Source organism: Pecten maximus, unplaced genomic scaffold, assembly GCF_902652985.1.
Source record: "Pecten maximus unplaced genomic scaffold, xPecMax1.1, whole genome shotgun sequence".
Lineage (NCBI taxonomy): Eukaryota > Metazoa > Mollusca > Bivalvia > Pectinida > Pectinidae > Pecten > Pecten maximus.
The window spans coordinates 1-19,314 of record NW_022979685.1 but is presented as its reverse complement, the minus strand read 5'-3'; the positions used below and the strand labels follow the sequence as shown (position 1 = coordinate 19,314).

The 19,314-nt window shown below is 36.6% G+C and overlaps 2 protein-coding genes across 2 annotated transcripts; one reads left to right on the top strand and one right to left on the bottom strand.

Annotated features, from left to right (window-relative positions):
• Nucleotides 1-1,832: 1,832 nt before the first annotated feature.
• Nucleotides 1,833-11,911, bottom strand: LOC117319124. The gene is made up of 6 exons (XM_033873973.1): nucleotides 11,809-11,911; nucleotides 7,543-7,666; nucleotides 6,570-6,794; nucleotides 2,782-3,092; nucleotides 2,427-2,578; nucleotides 1,833-2,197 (listed from the first exon to the last, which is right to left on the bottom strand). The coding sequence occupies exons 3-6, from the start codon at nucleotides 6,788-6,790 to the stop codon at nucleotides 1,853-1,855; spliced, it is 1,029 nt and encodes a 342-aa protein (XP_033729864.1). The 5' UTR covers nucleotides 6,791-6,794; nucleotides 7,543-7,666; nucleotides 11,809-11,911; the 3' UTR covers nucleotides 1,833-1,852.
• Nucleotides 11,912-14,668: 2,757 nt separating this feature from the next.
• On the top strand, nucleotides 14,669-16,136 carry LOC117319125 (proprotein convertase subtilisin/kexin type 5-like). The gene has a single exon (XM_033873974.1). The coding sequence runs from the start codon at nucleotides 14,751-14,753 to the stop codon at nucleotides 16,134-16,136; it is 1,386 nt and encodes a 461-aa protein (XP_033729865.1). The 5' UTR covers nucleotides 14,669-14,750.
• Nucleotides 16,137-19,314: the final 3,178 nt, after the last annotated feature.

Genomic DNA, 19,314 nt, shown 5'->3' with positions numbered 1-19,314 from the left:
GATTGTCAAGAGATAAAACAAAATAATAATAATTTTGATTGGTGAAAAATTGCGCAATTTGAAGCCCATTATCTTAGCTTGGTAGAATCATAATGATAATATACTCACCAAACACTCCCTCATGTCGTAGTATATGAAGGATATCTTTACTATTAAGGCAAATTAATTGGCACAAAGTTTAGCTTACCTACGGCAGATGCTGTTTCGATCGAATGCATTACACACACACAATCAAACAAGACAAAACCTAATAATTTCACAGCTTGTGGTACATTTAATAATTGATCAAAATATATATCAGATAAAAAGCATATAGTATTCGTACGCAGTTGTGATTATAACACTTATACTAAGGATACGAAAATTGTACTCCTGTATTGTCTTGGTAAAACGATAAAGCCCTGTGTTGCGCAATTTGTGTTCGTCTTCAGAATAGTGGTGAGTTTATTCATCATCTGAAAGCAAATCACATTTGTAATTGATAGTAATGAAAATAAATGGCTCTTTAACCGTTAATAATGGCTATGAAATCGATCGACTCTTTACAATGTAGATGATGTTTCAATTCTTTTATGCTTTCGAATTAAAATATTAAACCAGAGACCATGATGTGAACAAAACAGCATTGGGTTAATTTACATATTAACCTATACAGTCGAACCTGCCTCAGCGATCTCCTGTCTGTAGGTCTTCAGCGACCTTTTTTTTTTATATCTTTCTGATGTCTTTGCCTTATTTTTGACCAGTTTTAAGCGACTCCCTGCCTAACGCGACCAACGACCATGTTTTTATATCGCCTACATAGCCAAAAACCCTATGAGGCTTTGTTTACAGCCGAAGCCGGAAGTAGAATACAAATCGCCATCAAACTGCGGTAAATTCCGTGATATGACTAAAATGAAATATCGTGTTAATGTGAACAGAAAGTTAGTTTGTTGTGTTTATATATTTTCTGGGGTGGCAGTTTCGCTTTGTGTTTTCTAGTGGCAGATTTGATATGACGTAGTCGTTTCAAAGACAGATTTTAACACTTGGACAAAAAGTGGATGGCGTAGTCGTCTCAAAGGAAGATTTTACCACTTGGACAAAAAGTGAAGGCTATCAAACTATTAGATGCTGGTAAACCAACTTTGGTGTTGGTAAATCGGAAATCTTAATCCGTGTTAAGTGACTACCTATCTTATGTGACAGTTTTGACAGGTTTTCTTGGAAGGTCACATTAGTCAGGTTTGACTGTGTTTTTATGGCTCTTATTTATTTTCTTCTCTCCGTCCATGTTTTTTTTTTTGTCAAACGCACCAATTACAATTCACCGAAGAACAAAAAGGCTATATTAAGGAAATCTGAATTCATATATCGTCAGAAGTTATCCAGTTTGTAAAATCTTAACTCTTCCAAGAACTCGTTAAAGAATACAACCAAAGGCTAAAATATTCCTTTGTCACAACCGTTCTTCAGTTTCTCTCATACTATTAAATAAAGTTTTTTTTATGAAATGCTGCACAAATTTAATTACGTTTGTTAAACTCCTTATATTTTCTTCGTGCAAATATTGCTTTCAATTTTTAAAAACGTTAGAATTCAGTAAAAGGCCAATAATTATAACAGAATCACCAAAAAAGGGTTAGGGTTAACCCTAACCCTAACCCTAACCCTAACCGACATAATGAAGAAAACGTATTTCTTACTCGAAAACAATAAAAATGAGAACAAAAGATATATTTACAAGGAATCCATTTTAAAAGTATCAGAAGGTAAGATTATTTCTGGAAAGGTTAGCTTCTTATACTTGGTCGACCACACCCGCCGTACAATTGTAGGTCTATTCCGGGTTGTGTGACTTATTTATGTATCATTTATTATTTTTAGATTCTCGTTTTAAAGCATCCTTAAGAAACAATGTTTTGGTGAGTAGTATACATACCTGGCGGTAAAGATACTTCAAAAGTGCGATATATAAGCATACAGCTAAAATCAGCCATGCCAACGATAACAGAAGCAGCTGAGATATTGATAAATCGTTTCCAGACAACTGTGTTACCAACAGGTATATTGAGGTAAATACTGCTTGAATGCCGCACAAAAAAAGGACGAAAAAGTACCAGGACTTTCGACTGCGACTAAAAACAGCATATCTTTTAATGAGGGAATGGTCATTGGCACACTTCATCATCTCCCGGTAAAACTCTGCGGATTCCTGTAACAGAGCAAAGATAAAGACACAGCATCAAACACCATGCATTAGGTTACAAAAATGTATTGTTATCCCCTATTTTTAGTTTTTAAACTCAAATAATATGCGAATATGAAAATATGCATGCCATAAAGTACATTTTTTTGAAAAAACATTGTCACTAAGGGATGGAAAATGCTCTCTCTCTCTCTCTCTCTCTCTCTCTCTCTCTCAAAATATGCATAATACTTACCTTCATGGAATAACACCCCAAGCGATACTCTTCAGATGCCGGTATGTCATTAAACTGATAGCCCGAGCTACAACACAGTCTTTGCGATATTTCTGTTGGGGACATCCGCAGAATTTCACAACCATTTTGACTCTGTGAGATCGGATCTTCAGCTAAACATGAATGATAGAAGATGTGTGCGGAACGGTTCCGTATCAAATATATTAAACATTATACATGCATGGACAATTATTGAATACGCATTTCTTTCAAAGCAACACAATTGGTCAGGAATGATAATTTGAATGTTAAGGCAGTTTTAACTTATATCTAAATATCAAAACAACATCTAGAGTAACCGATTATTACGTTTTACCTCTGTTAAAAAAGGCATCTTTCACTTTTAGTGCCACATCTTCGACCTCCCGGCCCACTCCGTAGATATTTGTCATGTATCCCAGCTTCAGGGGCATTTCACACTCGTCCAATCGAAGCACTATCATATAGTCGTTCCTATTATTATCAGCCGCGTATTTATGCCCTATTTCAACTTCCCAATTACAAAAGGGTTTCTGAAGAAAAGCCTCCGATACAACTAGAAGCAGCTTGTGGCTTTTTTCTATGAAAGTTTGGATATTCTGCATGATGGGAACACCACTGATAAAGTCATCTTCAGCGAGCATGCATCTGATACAAGGAAACAGGACGAGGGATATATGTAGAATCAGTGAAGAAACAGCGACATGCAATGGATATCTTTAATCAGTGAGGGAACAGATACATACGGAATATATGGAGTTTAAACAACGAGTGGCTGTTGGATATGAAATTTTTTTCACACGAGATATTTTTGAAAAGTTATAAAAACACGAGCTTTAGCTTGTGTCTTTTTTAACTTTTAAAAAATAACTAACAAGAGTGAAATAAATTCCATATCCAACAATCACGAGTCATGTGATCTGTTTCTATCACAATGATAACGCCTTGAATCGAAGGGAAACTTGGCGAAGTCTTATTTCGCGTATGCAAATAAGGTGTACAGATGACGGCCGGAACCCGGTGATGTGACGTCAATAACAATTGCATCTCGGGTCAAAGTTCGAATTCTTGACAAATCAAAAGACCGTAATGTCATATTCCACTAGTGGAATATAACATATATATATCTAACAATCGGCACATTTATACAACGGCTTAAGAGTCGAATTACACGGCGTATTGTGGTAGAAAAAATATAATCAGTGAAGGAACAGAAAAACGACTATATATAATCAGTGAAGATTTAGATACAGGAAGGGGGGATATATAATCAGTAAAGAATTAGATACGGGCGGGGATATATATATAATCAGAGAAGGATTAGTTACAGACGGATGATACATAAATATAATATATAAAGGATTAGATACAGGCGGGGAATATATATAATCAGAGAAGGATTAGATACAGGCGGGGAATATATATAATCAGAGAAGGATTAGATACAGGCGGAAAATATATATAATCAGAGAAGGACGAGTTACAGACGGATGATACATATATATATTATATAAAGGATTAGATACAGGTGGGGAATGTATATTATTAATAAAGAAACAGAAACAGACGGATGATATTTATATATAAAAGGATTAGATACAGGCGGGTAATATATCCAAGACGCAGAGGGCCTGTATCGCTCACCTGGTTTCATGAGATATGAAACAATGATCACAAGTATATTTGTCGCTGGTATTGCTATGTCAATATATCATAAGCATTTTATACGGGTACATGTACATTGGTTTTATTGTAATTCTAGAAATATCAAGTAAGCCAAATTGACCCCTTTTGGCCCCACCCCTCAGCCCCCCGGGGGTTAACCCCAACATTTGTACAATTTTTTACCCACCCCATAACCATGCTACCATACAAATGTGCTTTTTTATGCCAAAAAGTGAAATTAATCCATGAAATGAAATTGACTTTGGGCGCAACTCCAAAGGGATTGCTACCACAAAAATGTGAGTGATATCCATTGCTTAGTTTCAAAGAAACCAATTGACCCCTTTTGACCCTGCCCTCTGCCCCCCGGGGGGTTAGCTCCACCCTTACAAGATGTATACAATTTTGAATCCCTACCCCAAAACAATGCTACCAGTCAAATATGAGCTGTATTCAATGCTTAGTTGTAGAGAAGAAGTTGTTTAAACAAATTGACCACTTTTGGCCCTGCCCCTCAGGGCCCAGGGGGGTCAATCCACCATTTGAACAATTTTGAATCCCCACCCCATAGGGATGCTACCAGGCAAATATGAGCCATATCCATAGCTTAGTTTCAGGGAAGAAGTTGTTTATGTCAACTTAGCCAAATTGACCCCACCCCTCAGCCCCCATGGGGGTCAGCCCCATCATTTGTACAATTTTGAATCCCTACCCCAAGGGGATGCTTCCTGCCAAATATGAGAGATAGCCATCGCTTGGTTTCAGTTGAGAAGTTGTTTATATCAATTTAGCCAATTTGACCCCTTTTTGCCACGCCCTCAGCCCCAAGGGGGATTCAGCCCATCATCTGTACAGTTTGAATCCCTACCCCAAAGAGGAAGTTATCAGGCAAATATGAGTGGTGTCCATTGCTCAATTTCAGGAAAGAAGTTCTTTATATCAATTTAGCCAAATTGACCCCGTTTGGCCCCGCCCCTCTGCTCCCCGGGAGTCAGCCCTGTCATTTGTATAATTTCGAATCACTAATCCAAGGGGATGCTACCAGTCAAATATGAGAGACATCCATTGCTTGGTTTCAGAGAAGAAGCTGTTGATGTCAATTTAGCCAAATGGAACCCTTTTGGCTCCATCCCCTCAAGCCCCAGGAGGGTCAGCCCCGTTATTTGTACAACGTTGAATCCCTACCCCAAAAGGTTGCTACCAGGCAAATATGAGCAATATCCATCTCTTAGTTTCAGAGAAGATGTTGTTTATATCATTTTTGCCAAATTGACAGTCCCCAAAATTGTACAATTTTGAATCCCTACCCAAATTTTTAATTTTACAAGACATGCAACTGCAATGAAACAGCTTAAATCTAAACACATTATGGGAGAAACTGTCCCAAACGCAAAATCGGATAACTTTTATTACAAGTTTAATTTAAGTCGGAAAGGTACAAATTTACATATATGATGATGTTTTTTTATGCAGTTCTTTGTGTTTATAATTCAATGACTTTTTCTTAGAAACCAGTTTATTATCAAATACACAAGAAATCCAATGGACCTGTATCGTTTAGCTATTCCCAATACAGCTTTGAAATTGACCTTTAGGGAACAATAGATATTAGAAAATGTTTTCTATTATGACCTTTTTAGCGAACTTGATAGTCCTTCATTTCACTATACGTGTAGCCCAATGTAATATCTAAAAACAAATATAGTTGGACCTTGTAACCTTGATAATATGCCAAACCCAAACATCTAGTAATTAAGCATTGAACTGTTTTAGTATGGTATTTATGATCGTTAGCACATTATGATATGTTTGCTTGCAATGTTTTGGCATTCAAATAGATCATAAATATCATACAAAAAAGTTCAACGCATATATATTGTATATTGTATAAAGTGCATGGACATTTAAAAAAAAAAATTTTGTTAATCATTTCATTATCAACGTAATGCGCAAATCGCCTATTTTGTATTACAAATAACGTAGACAAAATAGTTAGTCGTTAACCTTACTTTTCCTTGATATTGTAGTTCTGATTTGTGCTGTATTAATACGCTGATAGGTGTAGCGCGTGATGGATGGTATTTAAACGTACATCAATGCCAGAGCTCTCAAACAGACTTGATAGTGATTAAGCCAGACAAATGTTAATATACAGCTTTGGTAGCCCTTCAATCCCAACATGCTCCCGGCCAGATTTAAGGAAGCTGGTCTCATAGATGATGATAACTTGGTAGCCCAGGATAGTACTGACCCAATGCATTGATACAAAGCTTGTAGATTAAAGCACATTTGACCCTAAATCTAGGTCAAGGTCCTTCATTTAAACCAGCTTGGTAGCCCTTCAGTGTAGCCTGCCATAGGTCAAATAACAAGTCTCTGACAGGCGGATAGATGGACGGACTAAGGACGGACGCCGCACCATGACATTAGTTCACTTGCTCCTCAGCTTTGAATACGTACTTGAACCCCATCACATCCAAAGCATTGTTAAGCCTCATTACATATGGCCTGTCTCCTGATGTGAAGGATATGAAGATATGATACTCTTTCCCATTGGGTAAAATTATATCTGGCCGTGTTTCGGTGCTTTCTTGACAAGTAGCCCCTGAAATACACCCTGGCGTGATGTTCTCTTGATTGTCCCCTTCGGCTAATAAAGGCACTATTTCATCTTCAGCCATCGTTCTGCAAACAAACATGCATCGCCTAATTTAGTTACACTGCATATCGCTTCATATGTGAAATTGACTTCTTGGTAAGGCAAAAATAAATGTATGTCGACTTGATGAAATGTACGCCCGATACCAAACAATGTCTAAACTGGTAGATTCTGCTCTCTTCTTGACTTTCAGCTGCAAAGTTAGAAGGAACGAATGACTCGCTTGTTATCAGTTTAGTTTGAACAGATATAATATAAAAAGAAAAAAACTGTGTTCAGACGTGGCATTTCGGTCTGATAGCACTTTACAATCTCAGTCTTTGGCTCGATCCTTTTGAAACAGTATACTTTAATTTCGATTATTGTGTTATGAGAATTCTTTGGTTAAACCCTGTCAGAAGAAGAAGTAAAATGAAAGAAAAATTCAATAATCAGTAAACATTATAGTGCTTTTATGCATAACCACCGTGCAAACCTGACAGCCAGGTTGCACGTGGGTTTGAGATACACTTTGATTGTACAGTAAGATAAAGACCAATTGCAAATGTTTGTGCTCAATATATGTTAAAACATCTTGAATAGAAAACGTACCAGACGCGCTCATGAAAGTATAAGCATAAAAGTTAACAAAAACAAAAGGCTTTTAGAATTCACGCAATGACTTACACTTTTGTAAAAACAAAAAACTCTATTTGAACGAGTACGTTATAGATAGCTGTGTAAAATTATATATATTTATGGTTACATAGAAATATAATTAACGATACATTATACCATAAAATCTTGATAGTCTGCAAAGCCGGAGTGGCAGTCCAGTGGAACGAGAGGGAGGAAGTATACTCTTGATTAGACTGGATTGTCTGCCTTAGTACCATTTCTCTCTCGCAAGGTAGCGCTCCTGAAGGAAATGTTTATATTCGTGAAGAGAAGCCAAACAAGCGATAAAAAACTTAGAATGCAAATCCGTTCAAACTCATTTGGTCAGCAGCCAATGAAACACTTTAAACATATATATATATGCATAAATTTGATGCATTATTGAAGTACAATTTTCCGAACATAAAAGTCCTAAAATGATGTTTATAGTATAAAAGTGTGTCATACTGATCTGGACACTACGTTAAAGAGATCGGACTTGATAGTTGACGTTTCAATAAGAGACATTGAATGGTGAAGTCAGGATTAAATGATGGTTAAATTAATTTATGGAATGTGATGTGTAAACCAGAAAAACAGGTCGCTTTGATGTCATGAACAAAAAAACGGAAAAATATACCCTTAAAAATATCTTGGTTTGCTGTAACGCGACCATATGGGTAGGTAGGTAGGGCTGATTTGTTTTTCATTCAGTTTTGAAAACTGTTTTTTGTGGGTCGGGCGGCTACGCCAAACCAACTATATTTTTATTTCGGCCTAAAACGTATGTTATATATAGAGGAAATAACAGGTTTTAGTTATAGCAACCCTAGAAACAACCCCCGATCTTTGACAATCCAAAAGGTCGAAACGACTGATCTATGTCCTACCTATTGTTGCACACAAGATGTGTACGACAGGGGTCAGTTTTTCATCTAAAATCACTATCAGAAACAATGCCTTATGCTATCAAATGATGCGGGGAAATAAAAAGGTCTGCCTTATATCACTGCATGTCGTGGGAGATGAATGTTTGTGCCCCCCATTCCTCACAACTACTCTCTTTATCTTGTGGTTGGATGTATAGTATATGTACAGGTGAGATGTAAATTAACATGTATTTTATCGTGTGGTTTGATAGATAAGAACAGGTGAGATGTAAATAACCATGTATTTTACCGTGTGGTTTGATGTATGATATAAGTACAGGTGATATTTAAATGTATTTTATTATATATTATATATATGCATTTTATCTTGTTGTTTGATATATAGTATATGTACAGATGAGATGTAAATAAACATGTATTTTATCGTGTGGTTTGATATATGATATAAGTACAGGTGATATTTAAATGAACATGTATCTTATCTTGAATTTTATGTATATTAAATATGTACATCTTAGATGTAAATAATTGTTTGGTTTGGTTTGGTTTATTTTGTTTAACGTCCTATTAACAGCTAAGGTCATTTAAGGACGATCTCCCGTGCGTCCGACATGCATGCGTGTGGTGAGTGCGTATGTGTGTTTTTGGAGGCTGCGGTATGTTCGTGTTAAGTCTCCTTATGATAGGTCGGAACTTTTGCTGATTTATAGTGCTACCTCACTGAAGCATACATGCATTTTATATTGTGATATCATATATAATATATGTACATGTGAGATGTAAATAAACATGCGTTTGATATATAATATATGTACTAGTGAGATGTAAATTAACATGTATTTCATCGTGTGGTTTTATGTGTAATATACAAAATGTATGTACTGATGAGATGTAAATTAACATGTATTTCATCGTGTGGTTTTATGTGTAATATACAAAATGTATGTACTGATGAGATGTTAATTAACATGTATTTTATCTTGCTGTTTTATGTTTAATATATATACTGGTGAGATGCAAATTAACACGTATTTCATCTTGTGGTTTTATGACTGTATAATACATGTACTTCTGAGATGTAACTAAACATGCATTTTATTTTTTGGTATCGTATATAATATATATACTGGTGAGATGTAGATTAGCATGTATTTTGTCGTGTGGTTTGATCTAGAATATATGTACTGGTGAGATGTAAATTAACATGTATTTTATCTTGTGGTTTTAAGTATAATACATGTATATGTACTGGTGAGATGTAAATTAACATATGTTTTATCTTGTGGTTTTAAGTATAATGTATGTACTGGTGAGATGTGAATTAACATGAATTTTATCAGGTGGTTTGATATATAAGTACAAGTGACATGTAAATAAACATGTCTGTTATCTTATGGTTTAATTTATAATATATAATCTGGTGAGACATAAATAAACATGTATTTTATCGCGTGGTTTATTTATAATATATGTACAGATGGGATGTAAATAAACATGCATTTATCGTGTGGTTTTATGTATAATATAAGTGCAGGTAAGACAGAAATAATGCAGGCTATCTTTTTAATTTAAAAATGTATGATATATATACAGGTGAAATGTAAATGAACATGTATTTCATCTTGTCGGTTTGTCCATAATATTTGTACTGGTGAGATGTAAATAAACATGTATTTCATCTTGAGGTTTGATGTATAATATAGGTAATTATGAGATGTAAGTAAACATGTATGATATCTTGTGGATTAATGTATAGTATATGTACTTGTGAGACGGAAATAAGCATACATTTTATCTTGGGGTTTGATGCATACTATATGTACAGGTAAGATGTTAATACAACAATAAACATCAATGTAAGAATATATATTGATGCTACATGTAAAACATAGTTTTTTTTCAAATCGATTATCTAAGTGATGATGTATGGAAATTTGATAAACATGTATTCTTAAATCAATCAATGTAACCGCATACCAACAGAACCAATCATGGTCACTGTTTGTCTGTTTTTAAAGTTAGCATATATCAATTAAATCACAGTAGTATCACTCTTCTGAAAAAAGTTTGCAATCCATACAGATAGGTTCTCTTCTTGATACCGGAATAACGTATTCCCCGTATGAATTGACATCTTAAACCACATACTCTCAAAGAAAAATTTATCAATATTTACATTTTGAGATTTTTACACTTTTCGAACTTGATACATACCTTACAGATTATCGTGAATCAGAAACTGAAAGAAAATGTGTATTTATGAAAATATATGGGGAATTCCCTCCAAAACATAGCTGTGGCTGCCGGACCAAGTTTCTACAGTCCATACAAAAAGGCGCAACGCCGAAAGCGTGGACATACGAAAACCCAGACCGATTCTGGCAAAAAAAGTGGGTGAAATCGGCAAAACTCGAGTATTTCCTTAGAAAAGGAAATGATTCGTTGGAACTTAGCGAGAGAAGAACAGTGAATAGACTCGAATTCCGATTTTGCTGGACGTCTATTGGATTGATGGTTAGCTTTTGAACATTGTCAACTTCACCGATCTAAAATTGTATAGATGTTTTGTTGTATACATATTGCTACATTTCAAACTAAAGTATTTAAATATTAACTATGTTTGCTTATTTTAGGCAAAGTTCAAGTATGCTCGATATGTAAACAACGGCCATGTGTGTAGTTTATGTGCAGTGCACGTTTGTTATAGCCTCGTTCTCGGCTCCGTGACAAATCTCGCGATAAATATAAATGCGGCGATTTATTTTGATATATTGATGTCTCAAGGATTCCCCCGATCAAACGTCCAGGCCAGTGGGCATTTTAATGTTAGGAAAGCGTGAATGATCATCTTCGATTGCCATTAATACATGTGTGCACCTAGAATTTTAGGTTGTTTGGGAGTATGTGGCTTTAAAGTTACCTCTTTAGGATTTCCATTTGGACTTCTGCTCCACAATAAATGTTTGTATACATATCTTTCCATAATTTAAGTGTTATCATTCTATGTATTAACTGTATTTTCATTACATCTCAATGCAGCATTATATGTGTGCGAGTTTGTGTGAATCTCGTGTCCGGCAGTAGTCAATACGCGATATACATTGTACTTAATACGAAATATGCACTCAGTTCACCTGTATGTGTGTGTGTTTGCGATCGTTATATATGTCCCACATAATAACATTATCCATGTCTACCCGAGCATTCACTTTAGCAATGGCGGAAACCGATCGTCTGTTGATTTATATTATCGTCATTGCCTCTATGGTAAAGGTAAGTACGTTATTATAAAACAGGATGATTTCATTACAATATTCTGAGTACTCATATTCTGATGAAATATTACATTAGTCAGTAGCATTTTATAAAACACAGACATGTTCGTTGCGTAGCATTTCGACAAACAATCGTGACATGCTTATCATAAACATACAAACGCTATATGACACAATCATGTATATAGTATGATTAACTCTATTATAATTAGTGTAATCTACCGCTATAATTATATTACCTTTTATGTCTGGTCAACCACACTTTCGATATACATAGCCTCAATGTTTATCTCGTCCTGTTTAAAGTTAACTGCACAATAAATCTGCGCAACGAGATCCTTCGAGTCACACAATGAAGTTAATATTGCCCAACAATTGTTGTAGTGTTGGTGTGCTGTATATAGTCATTTCGTTTCTTCTATTTCCTCGTAGTGGTAATCGATAAATAGGCGGTACTAGGGGTAGGGGATTTTATGCGACATTAATGGATGTCGGGTTAGTTTAAAAAGCGTTATTGAGTTTTGGCGTGCTGGTATATTATGTATAATTATATACACATGTACGTTAGGAATAAGGATAAAGACAATCTTAAATGCATTTTGTTTATTTAATCATAAAGATGTATTTTACTGGGGCGATGACCACCTTTAACGATTTGATACTGTTGGAAAAGGAAAGCATTTGAAAAGAAAGGAATTATTTTATTTTGTCATTGCTTTCGTAGTAAATATGTCTTATCATTGGCACAAAAACTTGCCCAATATGCTTTTATTAAAATTTTATTTCAGAAAATATATCGGGAAATGAGGACACGCTCATACATTTTCGTACCGTTTAAGAGATTCTTTTGTGGTCTTTGGAAATGATAGCTGGCATCATCATCAATACTAATTGGGCAAGGTTTACTTTCGCTCTCTGCACTCCTAATTCACGGAATGACAAAATTGAAGGCATTACTCAACGTCATCTCTTATATAAATTAGTAAACCTAGTTTGATTCTTCGACTTACAAATGAATCTAGAAGTCGACATTCGAATGAATTGGTTGGCTATGAATGAAGCTAAACGCAACCCCAAGAGTTTGTTTTCTGAAGAAAAAAAGTTCTATCATCGAATGCAGCGTCCTCTAATATTAGAGACGAATGTGAACCTGCAATACCATAGAATCTCAGACATAATGTGCTTTCTCATTTTACAAGTTTTATCAATACACAGAACACTAAAGATATGACTTCTTGAACAGCCGAAATCCTTAACAAATCGATGATCACTATAATACGCCAATTATGAACGACTTTTGAAAAACTACAATCAGAAAGCCAGTCTGATTCACAATTCAATAGCATGTCTACAGTATCAACCGTATTGTATGTTAGGAGACAGCAGTGTTCAAAATAATCCGTCTGACCTATCTTTATCTTTTTCCGAGTAAATTGTTTGATAATGTTTTACAAGAATCAATTCATAATAATTGTTTACACGTAATTTTAAGTTGTTAATGCCACTGTTTGTTATAATGAAACATTTCCTTCAACTATTCTTTCTTTTTTATGATTTCATTCCGATGTGACATGCTTGTTTTTAGTAATATATTCTGTTTCATAACATTCTTCTTTCTTTTTTTTCTTTTTTTTTGAAGCTTTGTATCGTTGGAAGACATCCACAGGTACAAGACAATGAAGATATATTTTTGGAATGTCCACTTAATTCGTATCAAGTAAAATTCTCCTCCAATTGTACCGACATATGCCCAATATATGCACCATATAAAGTGTTTAACTTGTGTATGGATTTTTGCCCTGTCAGCAAAATATTGGCATCTGACTGTTCGAATTCTATTTCCCCCTCAACTCAAACGCTGCCAACAAAAAGGATACCTACTCGATGTCGAAAAGGCATATGTCCGCAAGAGAGACCATATTGCTTTGACTATCATTGTTTATCGGAGTGTCCCCATGGAACTGTAAATGACGACTTGTTGTGCGTCTATCACTGTTCCAATATATCTGCACTCGTTTACAACAACTCCTGTGTGATTGAATGTCCCCAAGACCAGCAGTACAATGAGTCGGGTGTCTGTGTGTCAAAATGTTCGACGTATAATGTACTTTATGGTACCAACTGTGTCCGCACCTGTCCCGTCGATATGTTTCGATATAACAAGACATGTCAAGTATCCTGCCCACAAGATGCGCCTTTCATTCTGGAGGCTTTTGATACCAAATTCTGCTTGGAATCGTGTCCAGATTTTACCTCTGTCGGCGGACATGTATGCCAGGTGCAATGTCCAAAAGGATTGGATTTTCTCTGGAATAAATCATGTGTTGAAAAGTGTCCATCATCTGCACCTCTCATCTATGTAATGAAACGAAGATTCCCACTTCATATTCCAATTTGTATATCCGACTGCCCTGATGGCATGTTCTCCGACGGTATTTCGTGTTTGCAGACATGTGATAGGCATATGAATGTATTTAATTCAACCTGTGTTGATAGCTGTCCTAACAGTCATAGACTGTTAGAAGGTAGATCAAGACCTTACACGTGCGTCTCAGAATGTCCAATCGAACAGAACCGGGACGGCAATAGATGTACTCTAACATGTCCTGATACCAAATTTGTGTTTAATCGCACTTGTGTCCAGGAATGTCCCACATTGAATACATTAGTAGTTAATCAAAACTGTCTCTCTCAGTGTCCCATGAATCTTTACAATGAATCTGGTGTATGTGTTCGTAAATGCACGAATTATACGTACGAACATTCCTGTGTAAGGACATGTCCAGAAACACACAAATATGTCCATGATGGGAAATGCATCAATAACTGTTCTGAATACAACTTATTTCGATACAATAATTCGTGTCTTAGACACTGTCCTACTAGATATATCTTCAATCATACTTGCGTAGATGCCTGTCCACTTTCCCATCCTTTTGTCAAAGGCGGTTGGTACCATTATTGTGTTTCATCATGCAACATTATCGTAAATACTGACGGTGGATGTAAGTGTCCAGCATCTTTTCTCTCTTTTAACTCGACGTGTGTCCAAAAATGTCCACATCAAGCTTCTATTAGGCATGAAGGAAAATGCATTGCTCAATGCCCAGACACTTCAGTATCATATAATAACACATGTCATCAATCGTGTCCGGCAAAAGTTAAATACGAACACGATAGAATGTGTACAGAAGAATGTCCATTGTCACATCCGTATTATGCTACAGTACGAAGGAAAGTCACCACAAACTACAGCTACAGAACGACATTTGTATTAGTAACATACTGCCTAGATACTTGTAATGATAACAAAAGCCCTGGGAAATATGTCTTTAACAACACCTGTGTAAATCGCTGTCCAAACACAACTGTTTTGTATGAATCAAAATGCGTTGTCGAGTGTCCCTCAGATAAACCTCAGACTTATACAAAAGAGGATGAAGGAAAGTACTTAATAGTCTGTGTAGAGGATTGTCCAGGGCCAACCTTTACTAAGGGAAGATATTGTTATGATCAGTGTCCGGAACCGTTAGCCTCGTATTCACCGAACCGTACATGTCTAGAGCAATGTCCGACACATCGAAAATTTCGTTATCGGTTCAGAACGAATGGTAATAATTTTGCATTTAAATGTAAGACAACATGTGGTAACAAATTTATTAATAGCAACACATGTGTCGATACTTGTCCTTCAGATGAACCATTACTGTTAGGTCAAACCTGTGTATCGGAATGTCCCGCTTCACACATGTTAGTTAGCTATCAGATGCACCAGTGTTTGGAGACATGCAAACCACCTTTAGTTGAACTCAACCACACGTGCTATAGACACTGTCCTGTTAGTAGTCCATTTGTACTTGACAATAAGTGTGTTAAGGAGTGTCCAACAACATTCAATCTAACAGCACCTTCCCCTCAAGGTACTGTGTGTGCGCGTGAATGTAAAAGTCCCTTAATAAGGGAAAACAATAAATGCATACGGACTTGCCCTGACAAAAAATTCATTATCAACAATGTATGTGAGTACGTTTTAGGATGTCCCAAACCGTACAGCTACATCGAGCATTCTTCACAAGGAACAACTTGTCGGAAAAACTGTGAGAACAATGAATTCTTTTTGGAGGACTTTCAGTGTACAAAGAAGTGCCCGAAGTTTGCAGTAGGTCGCAAGTGTGTCGACAAATGCCCGAAAACACATCCATATACATTTAAAAAGTACAGTGGCGAGGATATCACGTTATGCCGTTCGGTATGCCCAAATTGGATATTCAAGAAAAACTGTGTTAGTTATTGTCCCACGGGATATGTTAAGCTAAACTCTAACAAAACGTGTGTGAAAGATTGTCCGCCATCGGCACCTATCTATAACTCCAGATGTGTCCGGCCGTGTCCTCATGGAACGTATCCGAACAATGATAACAATTGTGTCCCGAAAACACTAGGATATCAAATTACCATTATCGCATTGGCTGTATCGGGCATCTGTTTCTTCACAGCAGCTTACTTAATGTTTAGAAGAACCACTTGTCTACCGTGTGCAGCATCAGAAAATAAAGTAAGTATATAAAGATCAAACCTGACCAATTGATCGGCAGACCGGGAGGTCGACATCTTTGTGAAATATTAACATCATTATCTTTTTTAAGTCGACAAAGTCGACATATCTTATGGAGGTAGTCCGTCTGTCTTCCCGCACATGGGAAGCGTGCATAGAATAAAATTTCACGCGTAACTTGACTATAAACCCTCTGTATGATTTTGTTTCTGGATATAAAATTTTATCAAGCTAAACTTCATAATCCCCTATGGGTTTATCTTCCATTAAATTCTCTCGAATCTGCTTAGTTTCATCAACTATTGATATGTAAAGTATGAAATAAATGTCTAAATAAAGAACGTGAGCCAGCCTTGCCCTCGCCGAGTACTTCCCCGGACAATAAACAGAACAGCATATGGATTTGCTTACCAAATGCCAAGAATATTAAATTTAGCTTTGATTCTTAGTTGTAGATGATGTTTGCCCACTTCTTTTATTTGTCTTCGAGGCAGTAACCTGTATATATGATTGACTAGGGACTTCCGATACGTGGCTTTGAACGCCGGTCTGTCATTCTTCGAAACAGATCGGTTTGCGCATGCGTGTAAGGCATCTTATCCGTGGCTCATTTACACAAAGAGAGCAGAGCAGAGCATAAGAGATTCTCCGTATTTAGTGGGTAGTTTTTCGATTTTAATAACAATTATGAAAATCTGCGACTAACTTATCTTACATCATATCTTCGTTGGATTATCATATATCCAATTAACATTAATTTTGTCACCGTAGTCCAATGAGTTACACCTGAAGTAATGAGTTTGATTTAAGTTTAAGTGTTCTTCAGTAAACGACCAAGTGTACATAAGTATTGTAGTAAACTGTTATGAGTTAAGACTTCATTGTCCTGAAGTGAGCAATGGTGAACTGGAATTAGTACTGAAGTTAACTCAGATAGTATTGAAGTGTACCATGTTTAACACTGTAGTGTACCGGAGTTAACACTGTAGTGTACTGGAGTTAACACTGTAGTGTACCGGAGTTAACACTGTAGTATACTGGAGTTAACACTGTAGTGTACGGGAGTCAACACTGTAGTGTAACGGAGTTAACACTGTAGTATACTGGAGTTAACACTGTAGTGTACTGGAGTTACACTGTAGTGTACTGGAGTTAACACTGTAGTGTACCGGAGTTAACACTGTAGTATACTGGAGTTAATACTGTAGTGTACTGGAGTCAACACTGTAGTGTAACGGAGTTAACACTGTAGTATACTGGAGTTAACACTGTAGTGTACGGGAGTCAACACTGTAGTGTAACGGAGTTAACACTGTAGTATACTGGAGTTAACACTGTAGTGTACTGGAGTTACACTGTAGTGTACTGGAGTTAACACTGTAGTGTAGTGGGGTTAACATTGTAGTGTACTGGAGTTAACACTGAAGTGTATTGGAGCTAAAATGTAGTGTACTGGAGTTAACACTGTAGTGTACTGGAGTTACACTGTAGTGTACTGGAGTTAACACTGTAGTGTAGTGGGGTTAACATTGTAGTGTAGTGGGGTTAACATTGTAGTGTACTGGGGTTAACACTGAAGTGTATTGGAGCTAAAATGTAGTGTACTGGAGTTAACGCTGTAGTGTACTGGAGCTTAACTGTAGTGTACTGGGGTTAACACTGTAGTGTAACGGAGTTAACACTGTAGTGTATCATGTTTAACACTGTAGTGTACTGGAGTTAACATTGTAGTGTACTGGAGTTAACAATGTAGTGTACTGGAGTTAACACTGTAGTGTACTGGAGTTAACACTGTAGTGTATTGTGGTTAACATTGTAGTGTATTGGAGTTAACACTGTAGTGTACTGTGGTTAACACTGTAGTGTACTGGAATTAACACTGTAGTGTATCATTTTTAACACTGTAGTGTACTGGAGTTACACTGTAGTGTATCATTTTTAACACTGTAGTGTACTGGAGTTACAATGTAGTGTACTGGAGTTAACACTGTAGTGTATCATGTTTAACACTGTAGTGTACTGGAGTTAACAATGTAGTGTACTGGAGTTAGCACTGTAGTGTACTGGAGTTACACTGTAGTGTACTGGAGTTACACTGTAGTGTACTGGAGTTAACAATGTAGTGTACTGGAGTTAACACTGTAGTGTACTGGAGTTAACACTGTAGTGTACTGGAGTTAACACTGTAGTGTACTGGAGTTAACACTGTAGTGTATTAGAGTTAAAACTGTAGTGTATCATATTTAACACTGTAGTGTATCATATTTAACACTGTAGTGTATCATATTTAACACTGTAGTGTACTGGAGTTAACACTGTAGTGTACTGGAGTTAACACTGTAGTGTATCATGTTTAACACTGTAGTGTACTGGAGTTAACACTGTAGTGTACCGACTTCCGGTTGACATGACTATGTGAGCGCACGTGCCCGAGGAGCTCCGATAAAAAATTCGTCAATTTCAAGATTCCTGGTCAAAAAAGCAGCATTTGTCGGCACCAGCATCTGGCTCATGTAGCAAGGTAACGTGACTCAAAAACATTCATTCCTTTTTTTTCCAATTTGGAAACACATTATAACTGAAAAGTACATGTACTGTACCTGCCCACCTGTGAACTATTTATAGCTGAGCTGTATACGTGTATTGAACGTTTACCCGAATGATGGCAGTTGGAGTCAATAAAAATGCTGAGTACCAAGCCCTGGTTGATTCATACAAAAACAAAGACATATCAGAGTGTTTCGCCAATATGCATTTAAGTTTTAGTCACGAGGTTGATGCTATTAGAGGCACAGTTACAGAACTCAGTTCGCGTGTTGATCAGCTGGAAAGCTTTGCCACTCATGCTAACCAGACTTTAAACATGATTGAGTCTGATATTAATAAGAAAATAACCAGTGAGGCTCATGAGAGACTGAAACTAGAAATATGGGGACGTAAGTTGAATCTTGTATTCAAAGGTATCGTGGGATCCGAGGGGGAAAAGCCAAGGGAGACACTCGCGCAGGTCAGAACATTTTTATTGACGGATCTGAAAATTCCCCAAGAAACTGTTGACCAAATGGTATTCCAAGCAGCTCATAGGTTGAAAGGGGGTCAGGAGGGGAAAAGGAATATTATCGTTCGTTTTAATAGTCTGATCGACAGTGACGAGGTGATGGAAGCAGGCATGGGGCTAAAACCTGGATCG

Excerpts from the sequence above, each read along its gene's own strand:
- LOC117319124 (XM_033873973.1), bottom strand. The coding sequence starts at position 6,790 with ATGGCTGAAGATGAAATAGTGCCTTTATTAGCCGAAGGGGACAATCAA. Across the intron at positions 2,579-2,781 it reads AGATGCCTTTTTTAACAGAG|CTGAAGATCCGATCTCACAG; the intron begins GTAAAACGTAAT and ends ATTCATGTTTAG. Across the intron at positions 2,198-2,426 it reads TGGGGTGTTATTCCATGAAG|GAATCCGCAGAGTTTTACCG; the intron begins GTAAGTATTATG and ends GCTCTGTTACAG.
- LOC117319125 (XM_033873974.1), top strand. The coding sequence starts at position 14,751 with ATGTGTACAGAAGAATGTCCATTGTCACATCCGTATTATGCTACAGTA.